Source organism: Bufo gargarizans, chromosome 5, assembly GCF_014858855.1.
Source record: "Bufo gargarizans isolate SCDJY-AF-19 chromosome 5, ASM1485885v1, whole genome shotgun sequence".
In the NCBI taxonomy this organism is placed as follows: Eukaryota; Metazoa; Chordata; class Amphibia; order Anura; family Bufonidae; genus Bufo; species Bufo gargarizans.
The window spans coordinates 341878175-341901948 of NC_058084.1; the positions used below are offsets into that span (position 1 = coordinate 341878175).

General features: G+C 41.9%; 1 protein-coding gene across 1 annotated transcript in view; it reads right to left on the reverse strand.

Moving 5' to 3' along the window:
* The window catches only part of PARD6G (par-6 family cell polarity regulator gamma), a 96267-nt gene that overhangs the window by 59057 nt on the left and 13436 nt on the right, over positions 1–23774 (reverse strand). The window contains exon 2 of the mRNA XM_044293548.1: positions 4832–5054. Within this exon, the coding sequence (XP_044149483.1) occupies positions 4832–5054 (223 nt within the window). The remainder of the gene's footprint in view (positions 1–4831; positions 5055–23774) is intronic.

Below are 23774 nucleotides of genomic sequence, written 5' to 3' on the forward strand. Positions count from 1 at the left end.
TTGCATTCAGAGCGGATCCGTCTGGGGTCTGCCCAGATGGATCCGCTCATATAATGCAGACGATGGGATCCGTTCATAACGGATCCGTCTGCATTATATTGTATAAAAAATTCAATGGGGGACGGATCAGTTTGAAAATTGAGCCATATAGTGTAAAATTCAAACGGATCCGTCCCCATTGACTTACATTGTAAGTCTGGACGGATCCGTTTGCCTCCGCACGGCCAGGCGGACACCCGAACGCTGCAAGCAGCGTTCAGGTGTCTGCCTGCTGAGCGGAGCGGAGGCTGAACGCTGCCAGACTGATGCATTCTGAGCGGATCCGCATCCACTCAGAATGCATTAGGGCTGGACGGATGCGTTCGGGGACGCTTGTGAGAGCCTTTAAACGGAACTCACAAGCGGAGCCCCGAACGCTAATGTGAAAGTAGCCTAATTTGAGGTTTTATGAGTTTTTTTTATTTTTATTGATTGCAAAATTTGTTGAAAGAAAACACGCTGGCTGTCTGCAGCCATCACTAGAGGGAGCTCTGGAGGTTACTACATCTGTCTACACATTGAACTCAGCATTGCTCACATCTGTGTCAGAGGCTCCATTAGGCCAGCAACTTACTTATGCTGGCCATACACAAACGTTTAATCAAAGTGCGGCCATCAAACACCCTTTAGATCATTTATACAAATGATCCCCACCAGGAAAAGTAGCACAATGAGCTTGTGCAAAGTGGCAAATGAATGAATTTACCCACATATGACATACATATATGGTTTCTTCTACCAAAGCCAAACTTTTTCAGTCTGTCACATTTTTAATAGACAGAAATGATGTTCATGTAAAATTTTCAAATTGTGGTCAGCCAAAATGGTTATTACAAGGGAATGCAAACAGTTGCTAAAACAGGAGAGGACTGCTTTAGACCACATCCAATCCGCATTTTTTGTGGGTCATTCCGTGGCATCCGCAAACTTACAGAACATGTGCCATTCTTGTCTGCATTACGGACAAGGATAGGAATGTTCTATTATGGCCCCGTTCTGCATAATATGGAACACACATGGCGGTATCCATGTTTTGCGGATCCGCAATTTGCAGACTGCAAAATAGGCAATGGTTGTGTGCATGAGCTCTTAAGTGTAGCGGCAGCTTTAGACTTCTAAAGAGGGAACAAAGAGCATGTATTGTCATTTTCTACCTCTTTTCAACTGGATAGGATCACCAAATGGCCATTAGAAGGGCATGCAGTAGGGACAGTGCCCTTTATGTGCCATCTCTACTATAAAGCCCAAGACAGAAAAGGAGGTCATTTAAACACACATTTTATTATTACATGTGGATTTAGATACTAAAGGGTTTCTTCATAAGTAGATAACTAAATCTCATTTACCAGAACGCCGCTCAAGCTTTGTAATATACTGTTCTTGCTTAGTGGTTACAGCAGAAGACTTCGCATTTTCCTAGATTCCTAGTAAATGTCATTTCATGGCTTTTACAGCACATTATAGGTCAACTGTTACTTATGTTCTTTGTAAACGGGCCAGGAAAGGTCATGATCAAAGGGCTTCTAGGAGGTACGTGGGGGGCGGGAAGGGGGGGGAGATGGGTCCAATGCTGCCACACAAGCTGTGACCTGACCACAAGTCTTGTAAAAACCATGATGCCTTGCGTATGCTACAAATGTAAAATGAGCCAAATCTCAGCAAAATCAGCTGCTCTGTCTCTTTACACCAGAGGTCGCAAAAAATGACTGCTAACCTGAAGGCAAGGTCTTATCACCCAAATGTCAGGGCCAGTTAAAGGGGTTCTCTGGGAATCAAGAAAATGAAAATACATAAAAATGACTTTAATATAAATATATTCCCAAATACCTCTCATTAGTTATAATGGCTCGTTTTGTCTAGGGCTCATTTCGTCTAATGATTGCTCCCCAGACAAAACGAGCCATTATAACTAATGAGAGGTATTTGGGAATATATTTATGATGAAGTAATATTTAAGTGTTTTCATTTTCTTAATTCCCAGAGAACCCCTTTAACAAAAGTCAACCAAGGCTGCAATGGCCTCCAGTTATCTGCATTTCAATATTAATCATGTAAAGTATAGGAAGTGGCAGAACAGAAGATCTAATCTTATATTCCATACACTTAGGCCCCTTTCACACGGGCAAGTTTTCCGTGCGGGTGCGATCCGTGCGGCGAACGTATGGCACCCGCACTAAATCCTGACCCATTCATTTCTATGGGGCTGTGCACATGAGCAATGTTTTTAACGCATCACTTGTGCGTTCAGTTGAAATCGCAGCATGCTCTATATTGTCCGATTTTGACGTGACGCAGGCCCCATAGAAGTGAATGGGGTGTGTGAAAATTGGATGGCATCCGCAAGCAAGTACGGATGCCGTGCGATTTGCACGCATGGTTGCTAGGAGACCATCGGGATGGAGACCCGATCATTATTATTTTCCCTTATAACATGGTTATAAGGGAAAATAATCGCATTCTGAATACAGAATGCATAGTAAAACAGCGCTAGAGGGGTTAAAAAAATAAATAAATAATTTAACTCACCTTAGTCCACTTGCTCGCGAAGCTGGCATCTCCTTGTGTCTCCGCTGCTGATGAACAGGACCTGGGGTGAGCTGCTCCATTAAATAGAGCTTAAGGACCTTCGATGATGTCACTCCGGTCATAACATGGTCTTTTACCATGGTGAATCGCCATGGTAAAAGATCATGTGACGTACCATGTGATGACCGGAGTGACGTCATCGAAGGTCCTTAACCTGTATTTAATGGAGCAGCTCACCCCAGGTCCTGTTCACCAGCAGAGGAGACACAAGGAGATGCCAGCTTCGCGAGCAAGTGGACTAAGGTGAGTTAAATATTTTTTTTAATTTTTTTTAACCCCTCTAGCGCTGTTTTACTATGCATTCTGTATTCAGAATGCTATTATTTTCCCTTATAACCATGTTATAAGGGAAAATAATACAGTCTTCAGAACATCAATCCCAAGCCCGAACTTCTATGAAGAAGTTCGGGTTTGGGTACCAAACATGCGCGATTTTTCTCACGCGAGTGCAACGCATGACAATGTTTTGCACTCGCGCGGGAAAATCGCGCATTTTCCCGCAACGCACCCGGCTCTTCTCCGGGCAAAAAAACTGACGCCCGTGTGAAAGAGGCCTTAGTGTTGTTCTTCCTACAAAACAGTAAAAAATAAAAAAAATAGCCATGTATGTATGACTCCTTAACCCCTTGTTGACGTAAACGAAGGGGCTTTAGGCTAGATCGCTGGCTTTAGTCAATGATTATACTGTATGTACCCAAAATGGAGCATTGATGGAAAAAACAAAAACATTATAGCTCTTGGAAAGCGAAGATGAAAAATTTGATGGTCACAATCAGATAGCCTTCACCTAGAAAATAATATCAATCAGCCTTCACTGGCAGCAACAAACCAACACCATAGGTGCTACAAATAACTGACCAAGACACAACGCAAAACAAAAACGTAAGGCCTCATGCACATGACCATATCTGTTTTGCGGATCTGCAAAATATAGATACCATCCATGTTACACCCACATTTTTTGTAGACCCGCATTGACTTCGATGGCTCAGTGGTCCGCATTTTGTAGACAAGTACAGGGCATATGCTATAATTTTGTGGAACGGCCATACGGATGCGGAAAGCACACGTATAAAAAATGATAGAATATGTTTGCAAAATACGAACCATGGACCCACAGAAGTGAATGGGTCCACAAAAAAAATAAAAAATGCGGATGGCACGTGTGTGCATAAGGCCTTACAGACTGGTTTCACATCGCCATGTTATTTTCAATTGTTATACTCTGTTTAAGGAACAGAACAACGAAAATGAACATACAGCGGTTTGCAGCCTGCATTCTTAAAGGGGTATTCTCATCTTCCCTTTTCATACTTGCCTTCCTTGAGCACGACGTTCACTTCCTGGATTCTTCTCCCAGCCGGGCCGCGCTTGCGCAGAAGACTGAAGATTTTCTCCTGGCCGGGCAATGTCCTGAACGCGCACGCCGCCGCGCATGCGCCATGGTGACTTATTCCTGGCCTGTATAGTACAAAGCTGGCGTGCGCGTTCACGGCTCTGTACTATACTGGAGAGGTGGCCGTAACCAGGGGAGATCAAAGACAACATCAGGTAAGAGGGGACTTATTTTCTAAAAAAAAAAAAGGGTGGGAATTGGGTAATAACATGTATTAGAAAAATCACTGTCAAATCATTAACAGATTTAACAGTGATCATTAAGATGAGAATACCCCTTTAAGTCTGTGTTTCAATAATAAGATGCAAATATGCCACACACTTCCATACACCAGGGCCATACATTTAGTGTATACACCAGGATATTTTCTCAAACTGTGTACGGCCTGAGCAACCAGGAACATTTTTCAAAAGACTGACTGGTTTCTAGAATACACACACACACGTTATAAGGAATGTTCTAGAAATTTTATAATGTATTCTTTGAAAGAAATAATTTATGCTGAAAAACAGTGCACTATGAAATACAGGAAAAAATATATAAAAAAATAATAATGAAAGAAATAGAAACACAGTTTGCATCTTCCTGGGTGGTCCAGCTGATCCTTTTAAACCACAACCACTGAATGCATAAACATCCAAGCAGCATGCTAGCACTTCACTTGGCAGTACATCAGGCTGAATGCTTTGACCCAAATAACGTGAACTACCACTACACGGTGCAATTACAAATTTGAAATCCTATTACCTCACAAAACAAAATCAGATTATTGGACTTCCAAAACACGAAGAATAAGGATAATCGTCTTACCTTGCTTTTGTATGAATACTCTTAGCAGCGGGTTGGCACTTGAAACAGCTTTACAGAAATTGTCATCATTGTTAATTGGAAGAAGGTCACCATGGACATCGGCATACCCAAGCAAAACATCTACACTGGAGATATTGTGGATCTGAAGAAGAAGATTGTAGAAGTCCTCAAACGTCCCGGGCTTATATCGATTTAAAGAGAATCTTCTGAACTCTGCTCCATACTGAAAGCAAAATACATCAAGTCCATTAACACTCCTTGACCACAGCACTGCATCTCCTAAAAAGGTACACAAGTGAAATCACTTCAACATTGAAAATCTAAAATTGTTGACTTGTGGACATTTAGGTTCTACAATTTGTATATCCGACTTGTCTAGGCTCCTGAATTTTCCAGGAATCTCCCAAAATAAGGGACATCCCCCGGAAATTCAGCAGAGCAAAAAGTATTTTCTGAAGGCCACTCTGCTGCTATGTATGAAGGTAATTGGTGTAGAAAATTTCTATAGGACAAAATCAGACCACGTCTCAAATCTCCATGAAAATGAATGGCTCACATATGAAGGGTTAATATCCAGAAGGCCTTGCACCATATGTGCTCTGTGTCAGAAGCTACATATTGATTAATCATACATTGCAGAAAGGTCAGCAGCTATTCTCCAGTAATCACCTGTAATGACTCAAACTTTAACAAAATGAAAAACATTTACAGGTTTTTTAGGTTAAGTAGATGCATACAACAGTCGTTCACAATATATCTGTTGTGTGGATCCTGATCAAGTAGACTGATGACATAAGCAGGAACACTTGATAATGCTTGATAATACAGCATAGTCCTCTAGTAGCACTATATGAGTGCATAAAATAAAATGTTCTATTGAAAGACCGAACTGAGCATGTATGACCACCTCAGTCGGTGGAGGTGCACATTACTATATTGATTAAACACCAAGGGGTGCCATTATAATGAAGATTAGAGTATCTCACAACTGGAGCATTTTTGTAAGAGAAAACCAATTACAAAAGTAGTATTTCATGCTGAATTATGTTAAAGGGAACCTGTCACCAGGATTTTGTGTATAGAGCTGAGGACATGGGTTGCTAGATGGCCACTAACACATCCGCAATACCCAGTCCCCGTAGCTCTGTGTGCTTTTATTGTGTAAAAAAAAAAACTATTTGATACATATGCAAATTACCCTGAGATGAGTCCTGTATGTGAGATGAGTCAGGGACAGGACTCATCTCAGGTTAATTTGCATATGTATCAAATCGTTTTTTCGACACAATAAAAGCACACAGAGCTATGGGGACTGGATATTGCGGATGTGCTAGCGGCCATCTAGCAACCCATGTCCTCAGCTCTGTACACAAAATCCCGGTGACAGGTTCCCTTTAAAGAAATATTTAATGGTGGCACAACCCCCTTTAATTCCATATTGTAAATTATATGGCTTTTCTATTATTAGGCAATTTCATTTATAATGCTTCCAAGAATACACAAAATCATTTTATATGTATATCATTTTATATTTATACATTTATATCAAAGTAAACTACAGCAGAGTAAACGGTGAAGCTCTCAATGCAAATGTGCAATTAGAAAACAGTAAACTGAATTAATTTTTAAAAATAAAACAACCCATTAAAATTAAGTGCCATCTTATTGAGATGTATCTTAAATCTTGCGGAGCTGAGGAAATAAAATCCCAGAATGTGTTCAGAGTCTCTAATAAAAAAAAATTGACCAAATCTGATGTTGTTTCATTCAGTTTCACTTAGGTTTAATTATCTCTTCATCTGGAAATTACACTGAATGCTGGTCCCTAAGGACGAGTTCACCACAGGGATGAAAGCTACAAAATGAACCACACACAGAGTGATAAGAAAAAGAAAAAAAAAGAAAAAAAAAAAAAGTGCCAAGATTTTTGCCTGAAGTTGCAGAAATTCTGAACAAAATGTTTTTCTTTTAAGAATCCTTTAAAACATGGCACAGAGCAGGGGCTGTATAAAATAAATCACCTTTTAAACCTTCTGCCGATCCAGCACCGACAGGCTGGTCTCCACCTGGCATGCAATCATCACATGCTATTCCCCATTCACATGATTGCGGCAATGAATGGACATGATGTTCTTGCAGGACCACCGGTCATAGGTGCAAGAATGGCCCATTACTAGCAGCATTGCACTGATATCGCAGAGGCCAGTGATTGAAATGTCACAAAAAGATTGATAGCAGAGCTAGTACATGACCCAAGGGTTCCTTCAATGCTTGTATAAAAACTAATAAATTTGAATCACTACCCATTTAATAAAAGAACTGGACAGTTGTATAACAATGACTGCAACAAATCTACCTGAGGATAAATGGGAGAGCTTTCAATCCACATTGAGTAATTGCACTAAAAAAATTATTCCTGTAGGTAACAAGTATACACGGCTAAAATTAAACCCCCCATGGCTTACAGCTACTGTAAAAAGGGCAAAAGACAAAAAAAGGGCATTTAAAAAAAATACTAATTTGAGGGTTCAGCTGTAGCGTTTGAAGATTACAAAGGGCTTAATAAAATCTGTAAAAAGGAGATAAAATTAGCAAAAAAATACAAAATGAACAGCAGGTAGCAAAAGCAAGCAAAACAAATCCCCAAAAATTCTTTAAATATATAAATGCTAAAAAAAAAAGGTCCGAGCAGGTAAGTCCCTGAAGTCACTGAAGATAACGAAAAAGCAAAGTTAATAAATGAGTTATTTTAACTCTGTTTATACAAAAGAATAGAAAGGAGATGATATCTGTGGTGCTAGGGCTGTTAGTACAACCAGTGATATACTCAACTGGCTAACTGTATATATGGTCCAAGATAAGTTAAATAAGATAAATGTGAACAAGGCTCCGGGTCCAGATGGATTACACCCAAGAGTGCTTAAAGAGCTCAGTTCAATCACTGTTGTGCCCCTGTTTATAATTTTTAAAGATTCTTTAGGTACTGGTACAGTGCCAAGTGATTGGCGCAAGGCAAATGTAGTCCCCATATTTAAAAAAGGATCTAGGTCCTTCAAATGGCAATTATAGACCTATAGGCTTGGAAAGTATAGTTTGTAATTTGATTAAAAACTGGCTGAAGGACCAGAGAGATGTGGTCAATGATTCATATTCAGAATGGTCGCGGGTTATAAGTGGCGTAACCCAGGGTTCAGTGCTGGGCCCTCTAATATTTAATGTATTTATTAACAATATTGAGGACAGGATTAATAGCACCATTTCTATTTTTGAAGATGACACTAAGCTGTGTAGTACTGTACAGTCTATGGAAGAGGTCTATAAAATACAAGCTGACTTGAACACTCTGATTGGGCATCAACATGGCAAATGAGGTTCAATGTGGATAAATGTAAAGTTATTTGGGTGTCCTTGTTGACGGTAGATTAAACAACAGCATACAATGTCAATCAGCTGCTTCTAAGGCCACAAAGATACTGCCATACATTAAATGAGGCATGGACTCGCAGGGATGTAATACTACCACTTTACAAAGCGTTGGTGCGGCCTCATCTGGAATAAGCAGTCCAGTTCAGGGCACCATTACATAGAAAGGATGCACTGCAGCTGGAAAAAGTACAGAGGAGAGCGACTAAAATGATAAGGGATATGGAGGGTCTTAGTTATGAAGAAAGATTAAAAGAATTTAAATTTATTTAGTCTTGAGAAGAGACGTCTAAGGGGGGACATGATTAACCTGTATAAATATATAAATGGGCCATACAAAAAAATACGGTGAAAAACTGCTAAATGCCCTCAAAAGACAAGGGGGCACTGTCTCCGACTAGAGAAGAAAAAGTTTGGTCTCCAGAACCGTCAAAGCTTCTTTACTGTAAGAACTGTGAATCTGTGAAATAGACGTCCTCAGGACGTGGTCACAGCAGAAACAGTGGACAGTTTAAGAGTAAATCATATTAATGCTTATGGAAATGTGTAGAAATCTGAGTCTCACTTCCTTCTGAGATTCACGTCACCACCTATCTCTTGGTTGAACTTGATGGACCTATCTCTCTTTTTAACCGCATCAACTATGTAACTAAGAAGCAGTGAATATGTTTACAGCAAGATGTAAATGTCATATAAATCTAATCATTATTAAAAGAGAAAAAAATATTTTCCCAGTAAAGGGGTATTCCAGGATTGTATTATAGAACGCATATCCTCATGTTAACAGCACTATGGTTACCAACTCTGTCCACTACACAATGGACAGAGCTGTGTGGTTCCAGTGCCAGAGCTATTCTGAAACAGCTGATTGGCAGAGGTGTGGGGTGTTGAACCCCTGCCAATCTGATATTGATGGCTATAAGTATCAAAATCCTGGTATACCCATTTAACTAAAATTATACATACACACACACACACACACACACACACACACACACATATATACACACACACACACACACACACTGCTTGAAAAATATTAATACATAAGTAAATAAAAAAAATGCTGCAATGGTTATTAACTTTTCACACAACTCTACATAAAATCTATAGTACAAGTGACCGCAAAAAAACGTTGTAATATGTCAGGGAGAAATGTCTATTTCTCATGTTATCAGCTGTTTATCACTCTCCCTCACCCCTTTGCTAATTGATTTTCACTTTGAAAAATGCCTTAAAGGGATTGTCTGGGCTTTTACTATTAATGACTAATCCTTTAGAATAGGTCATCAATATCAGATGGGCAGGGGTCTGAAACCCCTGCCGATCAGCTGTATGAGGAGATGGCGGGCACAGTGCGCACGTGACGTCTCCCTTCTACCTTTCTATGCTTTGCTGCTATGTCTATGGCAAAGACCATAAACAGCAGAGGTGAACAGGAAGGGAGACGGCACATGCGCACTTTGTGCGCAATCTTCTCATACAGCTGATTTGCAGGGGTGCCGGATCCTCGCCGATCTTATATTGATGACCTATATTTATTATGTAGAGAAAGTTAATGCAAACCCCTACTAGTGATCCCACTGCAATCTTTGGGTACGTCAGCTTTAGTGCACTAAGAACACCATGTAGCCTCACCCTTAGGCCTCATGCACACGACCGTTGTGTGCATCCGTGGCCGTTGTGCCGTTTTCCGTTTTTTTTCACGGACCCATTGACTTTCAATGGGTCCGTGGAAAAATCGGAAAATGCACCGTTTGGCAGCCGCATCCGTGAGCCGTGTTTCCTGGCCGTGAAAAAAATATGACCTGTCCTATTTTTTTCACGGCCAACGGTTCACGGGCCCATTCAAGTCAATGGGTCCGTGAAAGAACACGGATGCACACAAGATTGGCATCCGTGTCCGTGATCCGTGGCCGTAGGTTTTAGTTTCATACAGACGGATCCGAAGATCCGTCTGCATAAAAGCTTTTTCTGATCTAAGTTTTCACTTCGTGAAAACTCATTTCCGACAGTATATTCTAACACAGAAGCGTTCCCATGGTGATGGGGACGCTTCTAGTTAGAATACACTGCAAACTTTGTACAAGACTGCCCCCTGCTGCCTGGCAGCACCCGATCTCTTACAGGGGGATATGATAGTACAATTAACCCCATCATATCCCCCTGTAAGAGATCAGGGCTGCCAGGCAGCAGGGGGCAGACCCCCCCCCCCCCCCCTCCCCAGTTTGAATATCATTGTGCGGCCCCCCCCCCTCCCCTGTTGTTAACTCGTTGGTGGCCAGTGTGCGCACCCCCCTCCCTCCCTCCCTCTATTGTTTTAATACATTGGGGCCAGTGTGCGCGCCCCCCCCCAACCCCCCCTCCCTCCCTCTATTGTTTTAATACATTGGGGCCAGTGTGCGCGCGCCCCCCCAACCCCCCCTCCCTCCCTCTATTGTTTTAATACATTGGGGCCAGTGTGCGCACCCCCCCAACCCCCCCCCCCCCCTCCCTCCCTCTATTGTAATCATCATCGGTGGCAGCGGAGTAGAAGATTTTCATACTTACCTGCTTCTTGCTGCTGCGATGTCTGCGTCCGGCCGGGAGCTCCTCCTACTGGTAAGTGACAGGTCTGTGCGGCGCATTGCTGTCACTTACCAGTAGGAGGAGCTCCCGGCCGGACGCAGACATCGCAGCAGCAAGAAGCAGGTAAGTATGAAAATCTTCTACTCCGCTGCCACCGATGATGATTACAATAGAGGGAGGGAGGGGGGGGGGGGGGGTTGGGGGGGTGCGCACACTGGCCCCAATGTATTAAAACAATAGAGAGAGGGAGGGAGGGGGGGTTGGGGGGGCGCGCGCACACTGGCCCCAATGTATTAAAACAATAGAGGGAGGGAGGGAGGGGGGGTTGGGGGGGCGCGCGCACACTGGCCCCAATGTATTAAAACAATAGAGGGAGGGAGGGGGGGGGGTTGGGGGGGCGCGCGCACACTGGCCCCAATGTATTAAAATAATAGAGGGGGGGTTGGGGGGCGCGCGCACACTGGCCCCAATGTATTAAAACAATAGAGGGAGGGAGGGGGGTGCGCACACTGGCCACCAACGAGTTAACAACAGGGGAGGGGGGGCCCACTGGCCACCAATGAGTTAAAAACAGGGGGGGGGGGTCTGCCCCCTGCTGCCTGGCAGCACCTGCCAGGCAGCAGGGGGCAGTCATGTACAGTTTTTTTGTATATTCTAACCTGAAGCGTCTCCATCACCATGGGAACGCCTCTGTGTTAGAATATACTGTCGGAAATGAGTTTCACGATGTAGCTCATATCTGACAGTATATTCTAACATAGAGGCGTTCCCATGGTGATGGGGACGCTACAAGTTAAAATATACCATCGGATTGGAGAAAACTCCAATCCGATGGTATAACAGAACTCCAGACTTTACATTGAAAGTCAATGGGGACGGATCCGTTTGAAATGGCACCATATTGTGTCAACATCAAACGGATCCGTCCCCATTGACTTGCATTGTAATTCAGGACGGATCCGTTTGGCTCCGCACGGCCAGGCGGACACCAAAATGACTTTTTTTTCATGTCCGTGGATCCTCCAAAAATCAAGGAAGACCCACGGACGGAAAAACGGTCACGGATCACGGACCAACGGAACCCCGTTTTGCGGACCGTGAAAAAAAACGTCCGTGTGCATGAGGCCTTAAAGGGGTTGTCTCATTTCAGCAAATAGTATGTATTATGTAGAGGAGGTTAGTAGAAGTTACTAATGTATTGTTATTATCTATATTGCTTCCTTTGCTGGCTGGATTAATTTTCCCATCACATTATAAACTGTTTGTTTCCATGGTTACGACCACCCAGCAATCCATCAGCAGTGGTCGTGCATGCACACTATAGAAAAAATCACAAGCCTATGTGAGATCCCATGGTCCTGGTCACCAGAGAGGCCGGCACTTTCTCCTATAGTGTGCAAACACAACCACCACTGATGGATTGCATGGTAGCCATAGACCTGGAAATGATCAGTGTATAATGTGATGGAAAAATGAATCCAGACAGCAAAGGAAACAATATGCATAACAATACATTAGTAAGTGGCTTGTATTAAGTTTCTCTACATGATAAATGCCACATGCTGAAGTGACAACCCCTTTAATACTGTCCAAGATGGGAGAAGAGAGAGGGATTATATTACACATGTCAATGCAAATCTATGGAGAGGGGAGGGGGAGGAGGGATCAGGACATCAGTGAGATACACACAGACAAACAGTATGCCGGAGCTAAATAGGCTGAGATATAAACATCCTAAGTGATTTATCCACAACGATACAGGTCAATACCTCTCTGTAATATCCTCCATGATCCTGGGGCTTCTTCTGAGTGCATAACAGAAGATTAGGAAGCAGATTCTCCTCTACTTTCTGTGTGCAGTGGATGGCAGTTAGTCTGGGAGAACTGCAAACTAGACATTCAGCATGCATAGGGGACAACTAGCTACATGCAAGTCATATAATGGCCATAAATGCTGTTATTCCTCATGTACACACACTGTACTACTGATTACAGAAAACTTTGCACCCGGAGGTGCAGAATTTTAATCCACAGCTTGTCAATTTACATTGCCGATATCTGCTGTAGGGTTGGAACCTTTGTAACAGAGTAATTTGACCTGCAGTGTGAATTTTAAATAAATTAGCGTGGGTATCCACAGCAAATTTTAACCTTTCCATTGCAAATCAAGTCCTCTATGTATGGCCGTACCCTTATACTTTGTCTACTTGTGTAGCCAAGAGTGTGAAGGATCATTGGCTTGCAATTAAACTGCCCAAATGTGGTCTGACAAAGGCAAACTAATTCCATGGTTTCTGGCAGTGGCCACACATAGCAGAGATCACAGGTATCATCACTATCTTAGTGAGCAAGGATTTATGGAAGATCCTTGGTTGCATTTATTGCATAATGAAGAATTATCAGGTTGGTAAGGAAAACCCATAACCGAGATTGTCCATGTAGTAGCAAATAAATGTATTTTGAAACAATGGTTTGACCAATATTGCCAGTGTTCTTGAAAAGGATGGAAAAGCTGAGGCTTCTTCAACAATTGGACATAACCAAAGTTAATGTTTTAGCTCTAGGCAGATCTAACACCAAATGGGGTGTTTATGTCTAAAAGGTGCTGACTTAGGCTGGTTTCACACGGGCGTTGCGGAAAAATGTGCGGGTGCGTTGCGGAAACACCCGCGATTTTTCCGCGCGAGTGCAAAACATTGTAATGCGTTTTGCACTCGCGTGAGAAAAATCGCGCATGTTTGGTACCCAAACCCGAACTTCTTCACAGAAGTTCGGGCTTGGGATTGCTGTTCTGAAGATTCTATTATTTTCCCTTATAACATGGTTATAAGGGAAAATAATAGCATTCTGAATACAGAATGCTTAGTATAATAGCGCTGGAAGGGTTAAAAAAAAATAAAAACGTTAACTCACCTTATCCCCATGATCGTGTAGTTCCCGGTCGGTCTCTTCTTTAGCTGTGGGCTTGGGCTGAATGACCTTTGGTGATGTCAGATCACATGCTCCAATCACATGGTCCATCACCATGGTGATGGAGCATGTGATCTGACATCACCACAGGTCCTTTAGCCACAGCTAAAGAAGAGACCGACCGGGAACTAGGCGATCATGGGGATAAGGTGAGTTAACTTTTTTATTTTTTTTTTAACCCTCCCAGCACTATTATACTATGCATTCTGTATTCAGAATGCTATTATTTTCCCTTATAACCATGTTATAAGGGAAAATAATACAGTGAATAGACTGTCACCTAGAACCCATGCGTGAAAATCGCACCGCATCCGCACTTGCTTGCGGATGCTTGCGATTTTCACGCAACCCCATTCATTTCTATGGGGCCTGCGTTACGTGAAAAACGCAGAATATAGAACATGCTGAGATTTTCACGCAACGCATAAGTGATGCGTGAAAATCACCGCTCATGTGAACAGCCCCATAGAAATGAATGGGTCAGGATTCAGTGCGGGTGCAATGCGTTCAACTCACGCATCGCACCCGCACGGAAATCTCGCCCGTGTGAAAGGGGCCTTAGAGGTTTTCCGAAATTTTTATACTGATTACCTATTCTCAGAATAGGTCATCAGTATCTGATCGGTGAGGGTCTGACAACAGATCAGCTGTTTGAGAAGGCATCAGCGCTACTTTTGTGCCGCAGCCTTCTCCATGCTTACCAAACACAGCGCCACACATAGTATAGTGTCTGTACTTGTTATTTTGCTCTGCCCCATTTACTTCAATGGGGCTGAGCTGCTCCTAGGCCACGTGACAGATAAATGTGTCGTCACTCAGTCTAGGAAAAGTTGTCAGAAGGCCACGGTGCTCACAGGAATGCCGGTGCCTCCTCAAGCAGGTGAACGGCAGGGTTCCGCGTGTCGGACTCCCACCAATCAGAAATCGATGACCTTTCCAGAGGATAAGTCATCAGTATAAAAATCTTCGAAAACTCTTTTAAGAGATAAAGAGTGCTTGTAATTTCAATAATAGAGGAGTAAGTCAATAGGAATTAGAAAGGAGGTCTGGACTGAGACCTGGGGAAGGGGAGGAACGGAGGAGTAAAGGGAAGGTAGGTATATTCATTTTGATTAAATCTGACTAATGTCTGTGTTTGTATTCTAAAAAATAAATAAAATAAAAAGTATTATTATTAACCACAAAATCACATCACAGCCCGCAATATAAAAAAAATAAAAAATAAACCACACAGTGGTTAAAATATTGCATAGTTTGAGTACTAACATTTTTATACATTATATTTTCATTGACAGCCACAAATGTATTCATAGTTTATATCATGGTTGCAGATATCTCCTCTCCATCTTACAGATTTTATTTTTATTTATTTTTTAAATCATAGATTTTTTTTATCCACCCTGATTGTGACAATCAGGGTGGATAAAAAAAAAATCAATGATTAAAAAAAACAAACAGATTTTTTCAATTTAAAATCGGATATTTTTTTATTTAAATCGGATTTTTTCAATTTAAATAAAAATGTTTTTTATATAAAATGCTTTTTGGAGGAAAATATATTACCATCCAAAGGTTATTCCATCATGAAATAAAGATTTGTTTTTTAATTATGTAGAATAAGGCCTCATGCACTCGACCGTTGTTTCATTCAGTGTCCGTTGTTCCGTTTTTTTCATGATTTTCTGTGGACCCATTGACTTTCAATGGGTCCATTGAAAACTCCGCTAATGCACCGTTTGTCATCCGCATCCGTGGTTCCTGTCCGTCAAAAAAATCTAACCTGTCCTATTTTTTTTCCACGGAAAACGGTTCAAGTCAATGGGTCCGTGAAAAAAACACGGAGGCACACAAGATTGTCATCCGCGTCAGTTTTTTTCCTATCATTTGCATGGCAAACTTGACTTAGCCTTTTTTTTTTACTTTCCTTCATGTCTGGTGATCCTCCAAAACATGGAAACAAAAACGGAAACGGATCACAGAACCCCATTTTGCAGAATGGAACACAACAGTCGTGTGCATGAGGCTTAAGGCTGTATATGTTTAATTTTTTGGGTAAATAAATTCCATTAATCCATTCACAATGTCATGCTCTTCCAGAGGTTTTTGTAAGATTATTGGGCAGTTTCCCTGCCTACAAGATATTATCACAGATGCTTAGTTTACTATTGTAGTTCTCAAAACTGAATTTGACTCAGCAGAGATCACATGCCTCTTCTTCACAGCAAAAATGTTATAACATGAACAGAGTTGAGAAAAAGACCTTAATCCTAACTTCGACAAACCTATGAATACAGAATCAACCTAATCAAACTAATATGAAAAGTTGTTATTCTAAAAATCTTCATCTACTAGTATCAATGGCCTGGGCTGAGATAAGCTCCATTCAAATGAAGAGCTTAGCCCCGCCTAGGCCATTGATACTAGTCGTGTCGTCACTCGGTTTGCGTTAAACAGCGAGAAGGCCGCGGCGCTACTTCCAGCACCACCGCCTTCTCAAAAAGGTGATCGGCAGGGGTCCCAGTTGTCGGACCCCCGCCAACCAGACGCTGATGATCTATCCAGAGGATAGATCATCAGTTTTAAAAAAACTCGATAACCCTTTTAAGAACATAAAACGTCCTCCTATTATTCCTCCCTGCCTCTCCTATATATAGCTTCAGTGTCTGATGTAGACCAGTTTCCTGCCCTCTATTTTAAGAGGGTTATCTGTTTAAAAATCAAAAGGCAGCTAATGACAGGGGCGCGCTTTATGAGTTCTGCTGGCGACAGATGGGAAGATCATTGAAATGCAGTTTTTTATGTCACTGAGGGCAGGGTGAAGTGAAGATTAAACAGTTGATAAAGTCTATAATTCAGAGGTTGTTGAAACAAGCAATCAGATAAAGAACACAGTGCATCTAGTAGGAGGGTACACGTGTTCGAAGAAAGGAACACTTTTTCTAGTCTAAACAATCTTTTTGTGCACACCCATTGCCCACTGGATTCAACTCATTTGACCTGTAAGAAGCTGACAGCCTAGCAGAACAAGTCACGCAAGAACATTCGAGGGGACAATCATGGCCTTTTTGAATGCCCAATTCTTAATCAGACCCTTAACACAAGGTGAAAACCGTCTGATGGGTGGGCAGTAATTCTGGATGACAGCAGTAGGCCTCATTCACATGGTCATTACTCTGCATCAGTGTTTGTAAGCCAAAAATAGTAGCGGTTCCAGAGCATGGAAGACGTGCAAGTCTTTCCATTAAAATAGTTTATATCAAACGTAGACAAAAAGTAATCTAAATACCACTGTGTGAAACACATAAAACCACACACAAAGGTTGGCAAAAAAATTAAACCACTCCCCATGGGCATTCTATTATAACAACTGATTGCCCGTGAAGTGTAACATTTGCACGTCTGTCAAGATTCTATATAGCTACAGGCAGATTATCAGATGCATGGATTATCAGTCGTTACCAGTAAAAGGGGGACGTATTACAGTCTGGAAACCCATCTGCACACTTAGAGGATGGCTGTTCAATCAAGCATCAAATTAAAAGCACTAAACTGATTGGATTGAAAAACCTATTAGACCAGAGGACCTGCTTCACTTCACAAATTCTTCAGATTGCTTAGGAGAAAATAGGGTTTTGCTTTGGGATGACCAGTCCCAGAACATCTTCAACAGTTTATTCTAGTCATAAAGAAGAGTATAGTACATCAGATTTGTTACACTGAGGATCCTCAATTAGTGACTCAATGACATGACTTAATAGTAGCGTTATCCTAACTGCTAGATCACCTAGACATTAGTAAATCAATTAGAAGGCGTTCGGGTTAAAAATACATAGATTACACTTACCAGTAATCGTTTTTCATGAGCCCATGACAGCACCTGTGAGAGAGCCTCCCCTTTCGGACAGGAAACAGGAACTTCCCAGATCTTTAAAAGTTCCTGTTTCCTGTCCGGAAGGGGGAGGATCTCTCACAGGTGCTGTCATGGGGCGTAATGGAAATATTATATTGGATTGAGAAGCTGTGAAATCACATTTCTTTTAACAGAATACAAGCCATTGTACCATATTAGACTTTATTCACATTTCTGCTCCATACTACCAAAAACGGGACACGTTGCCATCATAATCTAATAAAAAGCAATGCATAGTGTCGCACAGAACAGCTTATAGAAGATGTTGTATTGGCATAAATGCAAGAATGACAGGAGCTATACTAACCTGGTGCCCGCACAACAATCTTAAGGTCATATAGTAAAGGTGGTCATACAAATCAGAGGAAAAGTTGGCTGAACCACGTAGGCCAACCATCTCAGGGTACTTTCACACTTGCATTGTTAATTAAGGTACTGGGATCCAGCAGAGGAAGACACCAAAGGCACCAGGCGAAGAGTGAATGGAAAGGTGGCTGGGTGCATGCATGGCTCTTTCAGTTCACTTCTTTGGGAGTAAGGCCCCATGCACATGACCGTATCAGGAAAACACAGGGATGTCATCAGTGTTCCTTCCACATCCATACGTCCGTTCCAGAAAAGACAGAACATTTCCTATTGTCGTCTGCAAAATACAGACACGGACCCATTTAAAGAGGACCTTTCACTAGAATAAAAAATCTAAACTAACTATACAGACATGGAGAGCGGCGCCCAGGGATCTCCCTGCACTTACTGTTATACCTGGGCGCCGCTCCGTTCTCCCGGTATAGGCTCCACCCAGTTGAACCCGCCGGCGTCTCATTCTCCCATGCTGTAGCGCTGGCCAATCGCAGCGCTCAGCTCATAGCCCGAGAGAAAAAAAGAGCCTCTCAGGCTATGAGCTGAGCGCTGTGATTGGCCAGCGCTACAGCATGGGAGAATGAGACGCCGGCAGGTTCCACTGGGTGGAGCCTAACATGAAGATACCGGAGGCTATACCAGGAGAACGGATCGGCACCCAGGTATAACAGTAAGTGCAGGGGGGTCCCTGGGCGCCGCTCTACATGTCTGTATAGTTAGTTTAGATTTTTTTATTCTAGTGAAAGGTCCTCTTTAAGTCAATTGGACTGGAAAAAATGTGGATTCAACACAGGCGGCATTGATATTTTGCAGAAGATCTGCAGGCCGCAAAATGGATACGGTCACGTGTATGAGGCCTTACAGTAACAACCAGGATCAAAGGTGGGGCCAGCATTTATAACCTATGGTGTAAACGTCTGAGGCAAGTTTACATTAGCATCAATTTTCCCATTACTCTGTTCAATCAGAGAAACAGAGAGGGGAAAAAAGGGAGAAAATAAAATATGGATCAGTTAACCCCTTCAACCCCGGGGCCAGTTTTCGCCCTTCTGCGATTCTGTGTTAATAGCTTTGGAACACTTCTTTATCCAAGCCTTTCTGAGATTGTACTTCATGATCACGTAATAAATTTAAGTCAATATATTTCACCTTTAGTTCTGAAAAAAAATCCCAAATTTACCAAAAAATTTGAAAATTCACAGTTTTCAAAATTTTAATTTTTTTACTATTAAAAACAGAAAGTGATACCTCAAAATATTACTTAATATTCCCCATATGTCTACTTTATGTTGGCATTTTTTTTTGGACATTAGAAGGCTTAGACTTTTACAAGCAATTCTTAACATTTTTAAGAAAATTTCCAAAACCCACTTCTTAAAGGATTAGTCTAGTCTGAAGTGACTTTTATGGGGGTATTCCATTATGTAAGCCCCACAATGACCCCATTGTAGAAACTACACCCATCGAGTTACTCAAAACTGATTTTAAAAAATGTGTTAACCCTTTAGAGGTTCCACAAGAACTAAAGGAAAATGGAGATGACATTTCAAAATTCCACTTTTTTGGCAGATTTTCCATTGTAATCAATTTTTTTCTTTAACACATCAAGTGTTAACAGCCAAACAAAACTTAATATTTATTACACCGATTCTGAGGTTTACAGAAACACCTCACATGTAGTCATAAACTGATGTAAGGGCACACGGCAGGGCGCAGAAGAAAAGGAGCGCCATATGGTTTTTGGAAGGCAGATTTTGCTGAAGTGGTTTTTAGATGCCATGTCCCATTTGAACACCTTATTTTTTTATTTTTCTGCTGATCTCCTGCAAAAAACAAGCCCTTGTACAAGACGGAGTTTTTTGATCATTCGTTATTACACTTTATGGGGCAAGGTGACCAAAAAATTTGTTGTCTTGGCACAGTTTATTTATATTTACAGCATTCACCTGAGGAGTTAGGTCATGTGACATTTTTATAGAGCAGATCGTTACGATGTGGCAATAACTTATATGTATACTTTTTCTTATTTATTTCACTTTAAACAGAATTTTTTAAACCAAAAAAATGTTTTAGTGTCTCCATAGTCAGAGCCATAGCTTATTTACTTTTTGACCGATTGTCTTAGGTAGAATCAAATTTTTTGCGGGATGAGGTGACATCCATTGGTACTATTTTGGGGGCATATTCTTTTTTGATCGCTTTATGTGATGTTAGGTGAAAAAAAAAAAAAAAAAAAGGCTTTTTTGGCACTTTTTTTTTTTACTGTATTCATCTGAGGTGTTAGGTCATGTGATATATTTATAGAGCCGGTTGTTACAGATGCGGCAATACCTAAGATGTATACTTTTTTATTTATTTATTTCACTTTAACACAATAATAGCATATTTGAAACAATAACAATGTTTTAATGTCTCCATGTTCTAAGAGCTATAGTTTATTTTATTGTTTGAGCGATTTTCTTATGTAGGGGCTCATTTATTGCGGGATAAGTTAACGGTTTTATTGGTACTATTTTGTGGGACATGCGCTTTTTGGATCGTTTGGTGTTGCACTTTTTGTGATGCAAGGTGACAAAAATGGTGTTGGATCATGTGATATTTATAGAGCCGGTCGTTACGGACGCGGTGATACCCAATATGTGTGCTTTTTCCTTTTTCTTCTATTTTTTTTATTATAAAATCAGGGGAAAGGGGAGTTTTTTCTCTTTTTACTTGGAACTATTTTTTTTATTATTAAAAACACTTTTTTAGAACTTTATTTCTGTCCCACTCTGGGACTTCAACTTTTAAGGGTCTGATCCTCTCTGCAATGCATTACAATACATCTGTATTGTAATGCATTGCCTGTTAGTGTATTACACAGTGAATACACTAATAGGTTGCCTAGGAGACCCAGCCTGGGGCTGGATCTTCTCGGCCCCCTTAGAAGGCAGGTCCCAATGCCGTGCAAAGCATTGGGCAGCCTGCGCATGGCATTGGGCTGCCTTGTCACCAATGGGGTCCCCGCCATAGCAGCGCGGGGACCAGATTGGCTTCCTCAGGCTCCGCATGCACCTTCTATGTCGGGGTCAGCACTGACTGCAGCATAGAAGGGGTTAATTCGTCCGCATTGGCTTCTACAGTGATGCCGGCGGATACAGCAGTGGCTCAGCTATCAGGGACTGCCGGTCCCCTGCAGTGATGGGGCGCGCACCGCTATGGCACTGTGCTGTCTGAGCGTGAGCTGCAGGGAGTGGGCTCTACAGCAATCTGCCCCATAAGACTGACCTCCATAGCAGACCATCCCCTTAATTGTGACCTCCTCAGCAGCCTGTCCCTAGGGTGGCCAGAGGTCCGGTTTTAGACAGGACAGTCCGGCTTTCAGACTCCCTGTCCTCCGTCCGGCGCAGGGCCTGGACGGACACAGGGAGGTCCTTCTGAACAGCTCACTCTCAGACAGCAGCACTGTGCTGTCTGATCGTGAGCTGCAGGGAGAAAGTCACCCTCCCTCCCACCCCTGTAGCTGACAGAAGTTGATTTTTACCTTTATTTTTTCAATCCCTGTCGGCCGTGGAGTAGGCATAGCCTACCTAGTCAGGGGTGTGGCTTAGCAGGACCTGGGGGCAGGGTTTTTAAGTGTCTTTTGAGGGTGGCCTGAATGGCCACCCTACCTGCTTCCTGACCTGTGACCTCCACAGCACTCCGCTTCCTTAACAGTGTCATCCACAGCGCCCTGCCCCTTTAAAGGAAATCTGTCACCAGGATAATCGCTATTAAAGTAAAGCCATGGCCTAATAGCACTTAGTACCTTTTTTCTAGATGTGCTTTTGTTTCAGCAATAGATGTTTTCTATCTTCTGAAAATCCATTTTGGTATGCAAATGAGCCAGTAAGGTGCCCAGAGGGGTGTCCAACTTCCAGGAAGGAGTCCAGGCACTCCTGCTAGTGCCCAAACCCGCCTTCATACTGGGAGCAGAGTTATTGCTTGACTGTGATGTAGGAGGGGTGGGGGTGCAAGAATGACGCCCTTCTGGGCACCTTACTGGCTCATTTGCATACCAAATAAACGATTTTCAGAGGATAAAAAACATCTATTGCTGGAACAAAGGCACATCTGTAAATAAGGTACTAAGTGCTATTAGGCTAAGGCTTTACTTCAATAGGGATTATCCTGGTGACAGATTTCCTTTAAAGATGACCTACAGCAGTGAAGAAAAATGGCTAGGTTGTTATGGAAACCTGGTGTAAAACTGTGTGTATGTGGAGACTAAGGGCCTGCAAGCTTCTATTGGCTGTTAAGGGACATGTGACCGTGTGTATGGCAGTTGGGATATGAAGAGAAAGACCTGCAGGCTTCTATTGGCTAATGTAGGTCACGCGATGTGCCATATTTGAATTATTTTGGAATATCTCAGGAGCGGTACGTGCTAGAGAACTGAGACCCAGACTAAAACCTTCCCTGGACAGCTGATGTACCTGTGTGCTAAATTTCGTGATTGTAAATGCAATGGTGCAGATTCCTTTAGCGGACATACATACACTCACCTTTATATATTAGATTTTTGGTTGAAATAAAAGAGCAAAAGACAGTACTTTTTCCTGTCAAAATAACTGAAATCTAACGGTCTGATGTACTCTTCATTAGGACACTAGACTAAACTGGTGATCTGTCCAAACTGACAACAACCAAGCACGACTGATGCTCGAAAATAATCTATTCAGATGAAAGGGGATCCGGGTTTACACTTTTTTTTTTCTATTCCTCTGACAGAACAAAAAGGACAGATTAAACTCAGCCTAAGGGCTCATGCACACGACAGTTGTTTTGCAGTCCGTAAATTGCGGATCCACAAAACACGGATACTTTTGCAGAACTATCCTCGTCTGTAATGCGGACACAAAACGGAACAGACAAACACAAAAAAGAAGTGTGCATGAGCCCTAAAATGGGAATACCCTTTTAAACTAGCCATAAACATCAGATAGGTGACAATTTCCCTGTAATGTCTATGCTGACCAATCCGCCCCTGCTGCATTGCGCTGTATTTCGTGGTGATAAGTCCTCTTTAATGTGAAGCACACACTGGATCTGTACAGAAATATTAGTTGTAAGATTGCAGAGATATTTAGCACAGAGGTGGCTGCTGATGCAGTTTCTTATGGTATTTTCTAAACTCTACATTCTGAAAAAAATTGGTCTGCTTTGGAGTCAAGCACTGTGCTACATTATTAAATTATGAGGCAAAGAACATTAATTCAGAAGTCTACATGAGGTCTTCCTGACGCCCATAGCGCTTTATTTATAAGCCAATATCCTGCTGGACTTTTCCACTGTTTTGCTACAACAATTTGCCTCAAAGTTATTTGAAATAGTTCCAAGTCTATCCTCTGACAATAGATCAAAAAACGTACATATTTTAACATTTCTTTTAGTCAAACATTCAACTATGGACAGGTTATAGAGAAGAAGAAAAAAGCACCTTCAAATTTGTACATTGTTGCCTACTGAGAAGAAATAGAGCTGAACTCCTTAGGTTACAAGCTCTGGTAGTTTAAAGAGGAGCTCAGGACATCCTAGCTGAGAACCTAAAAATGAATAGGAGGTTAGCCTATACAAAGGGTAGTAAAACATACACACAACACGGCCAAAGCTAAAGAAACAGCCATACTAAGTAGTAGGATTCAGCCATGTTAAGCACCCAATGCCATCTTATTCATAAAAACAAGCATATGC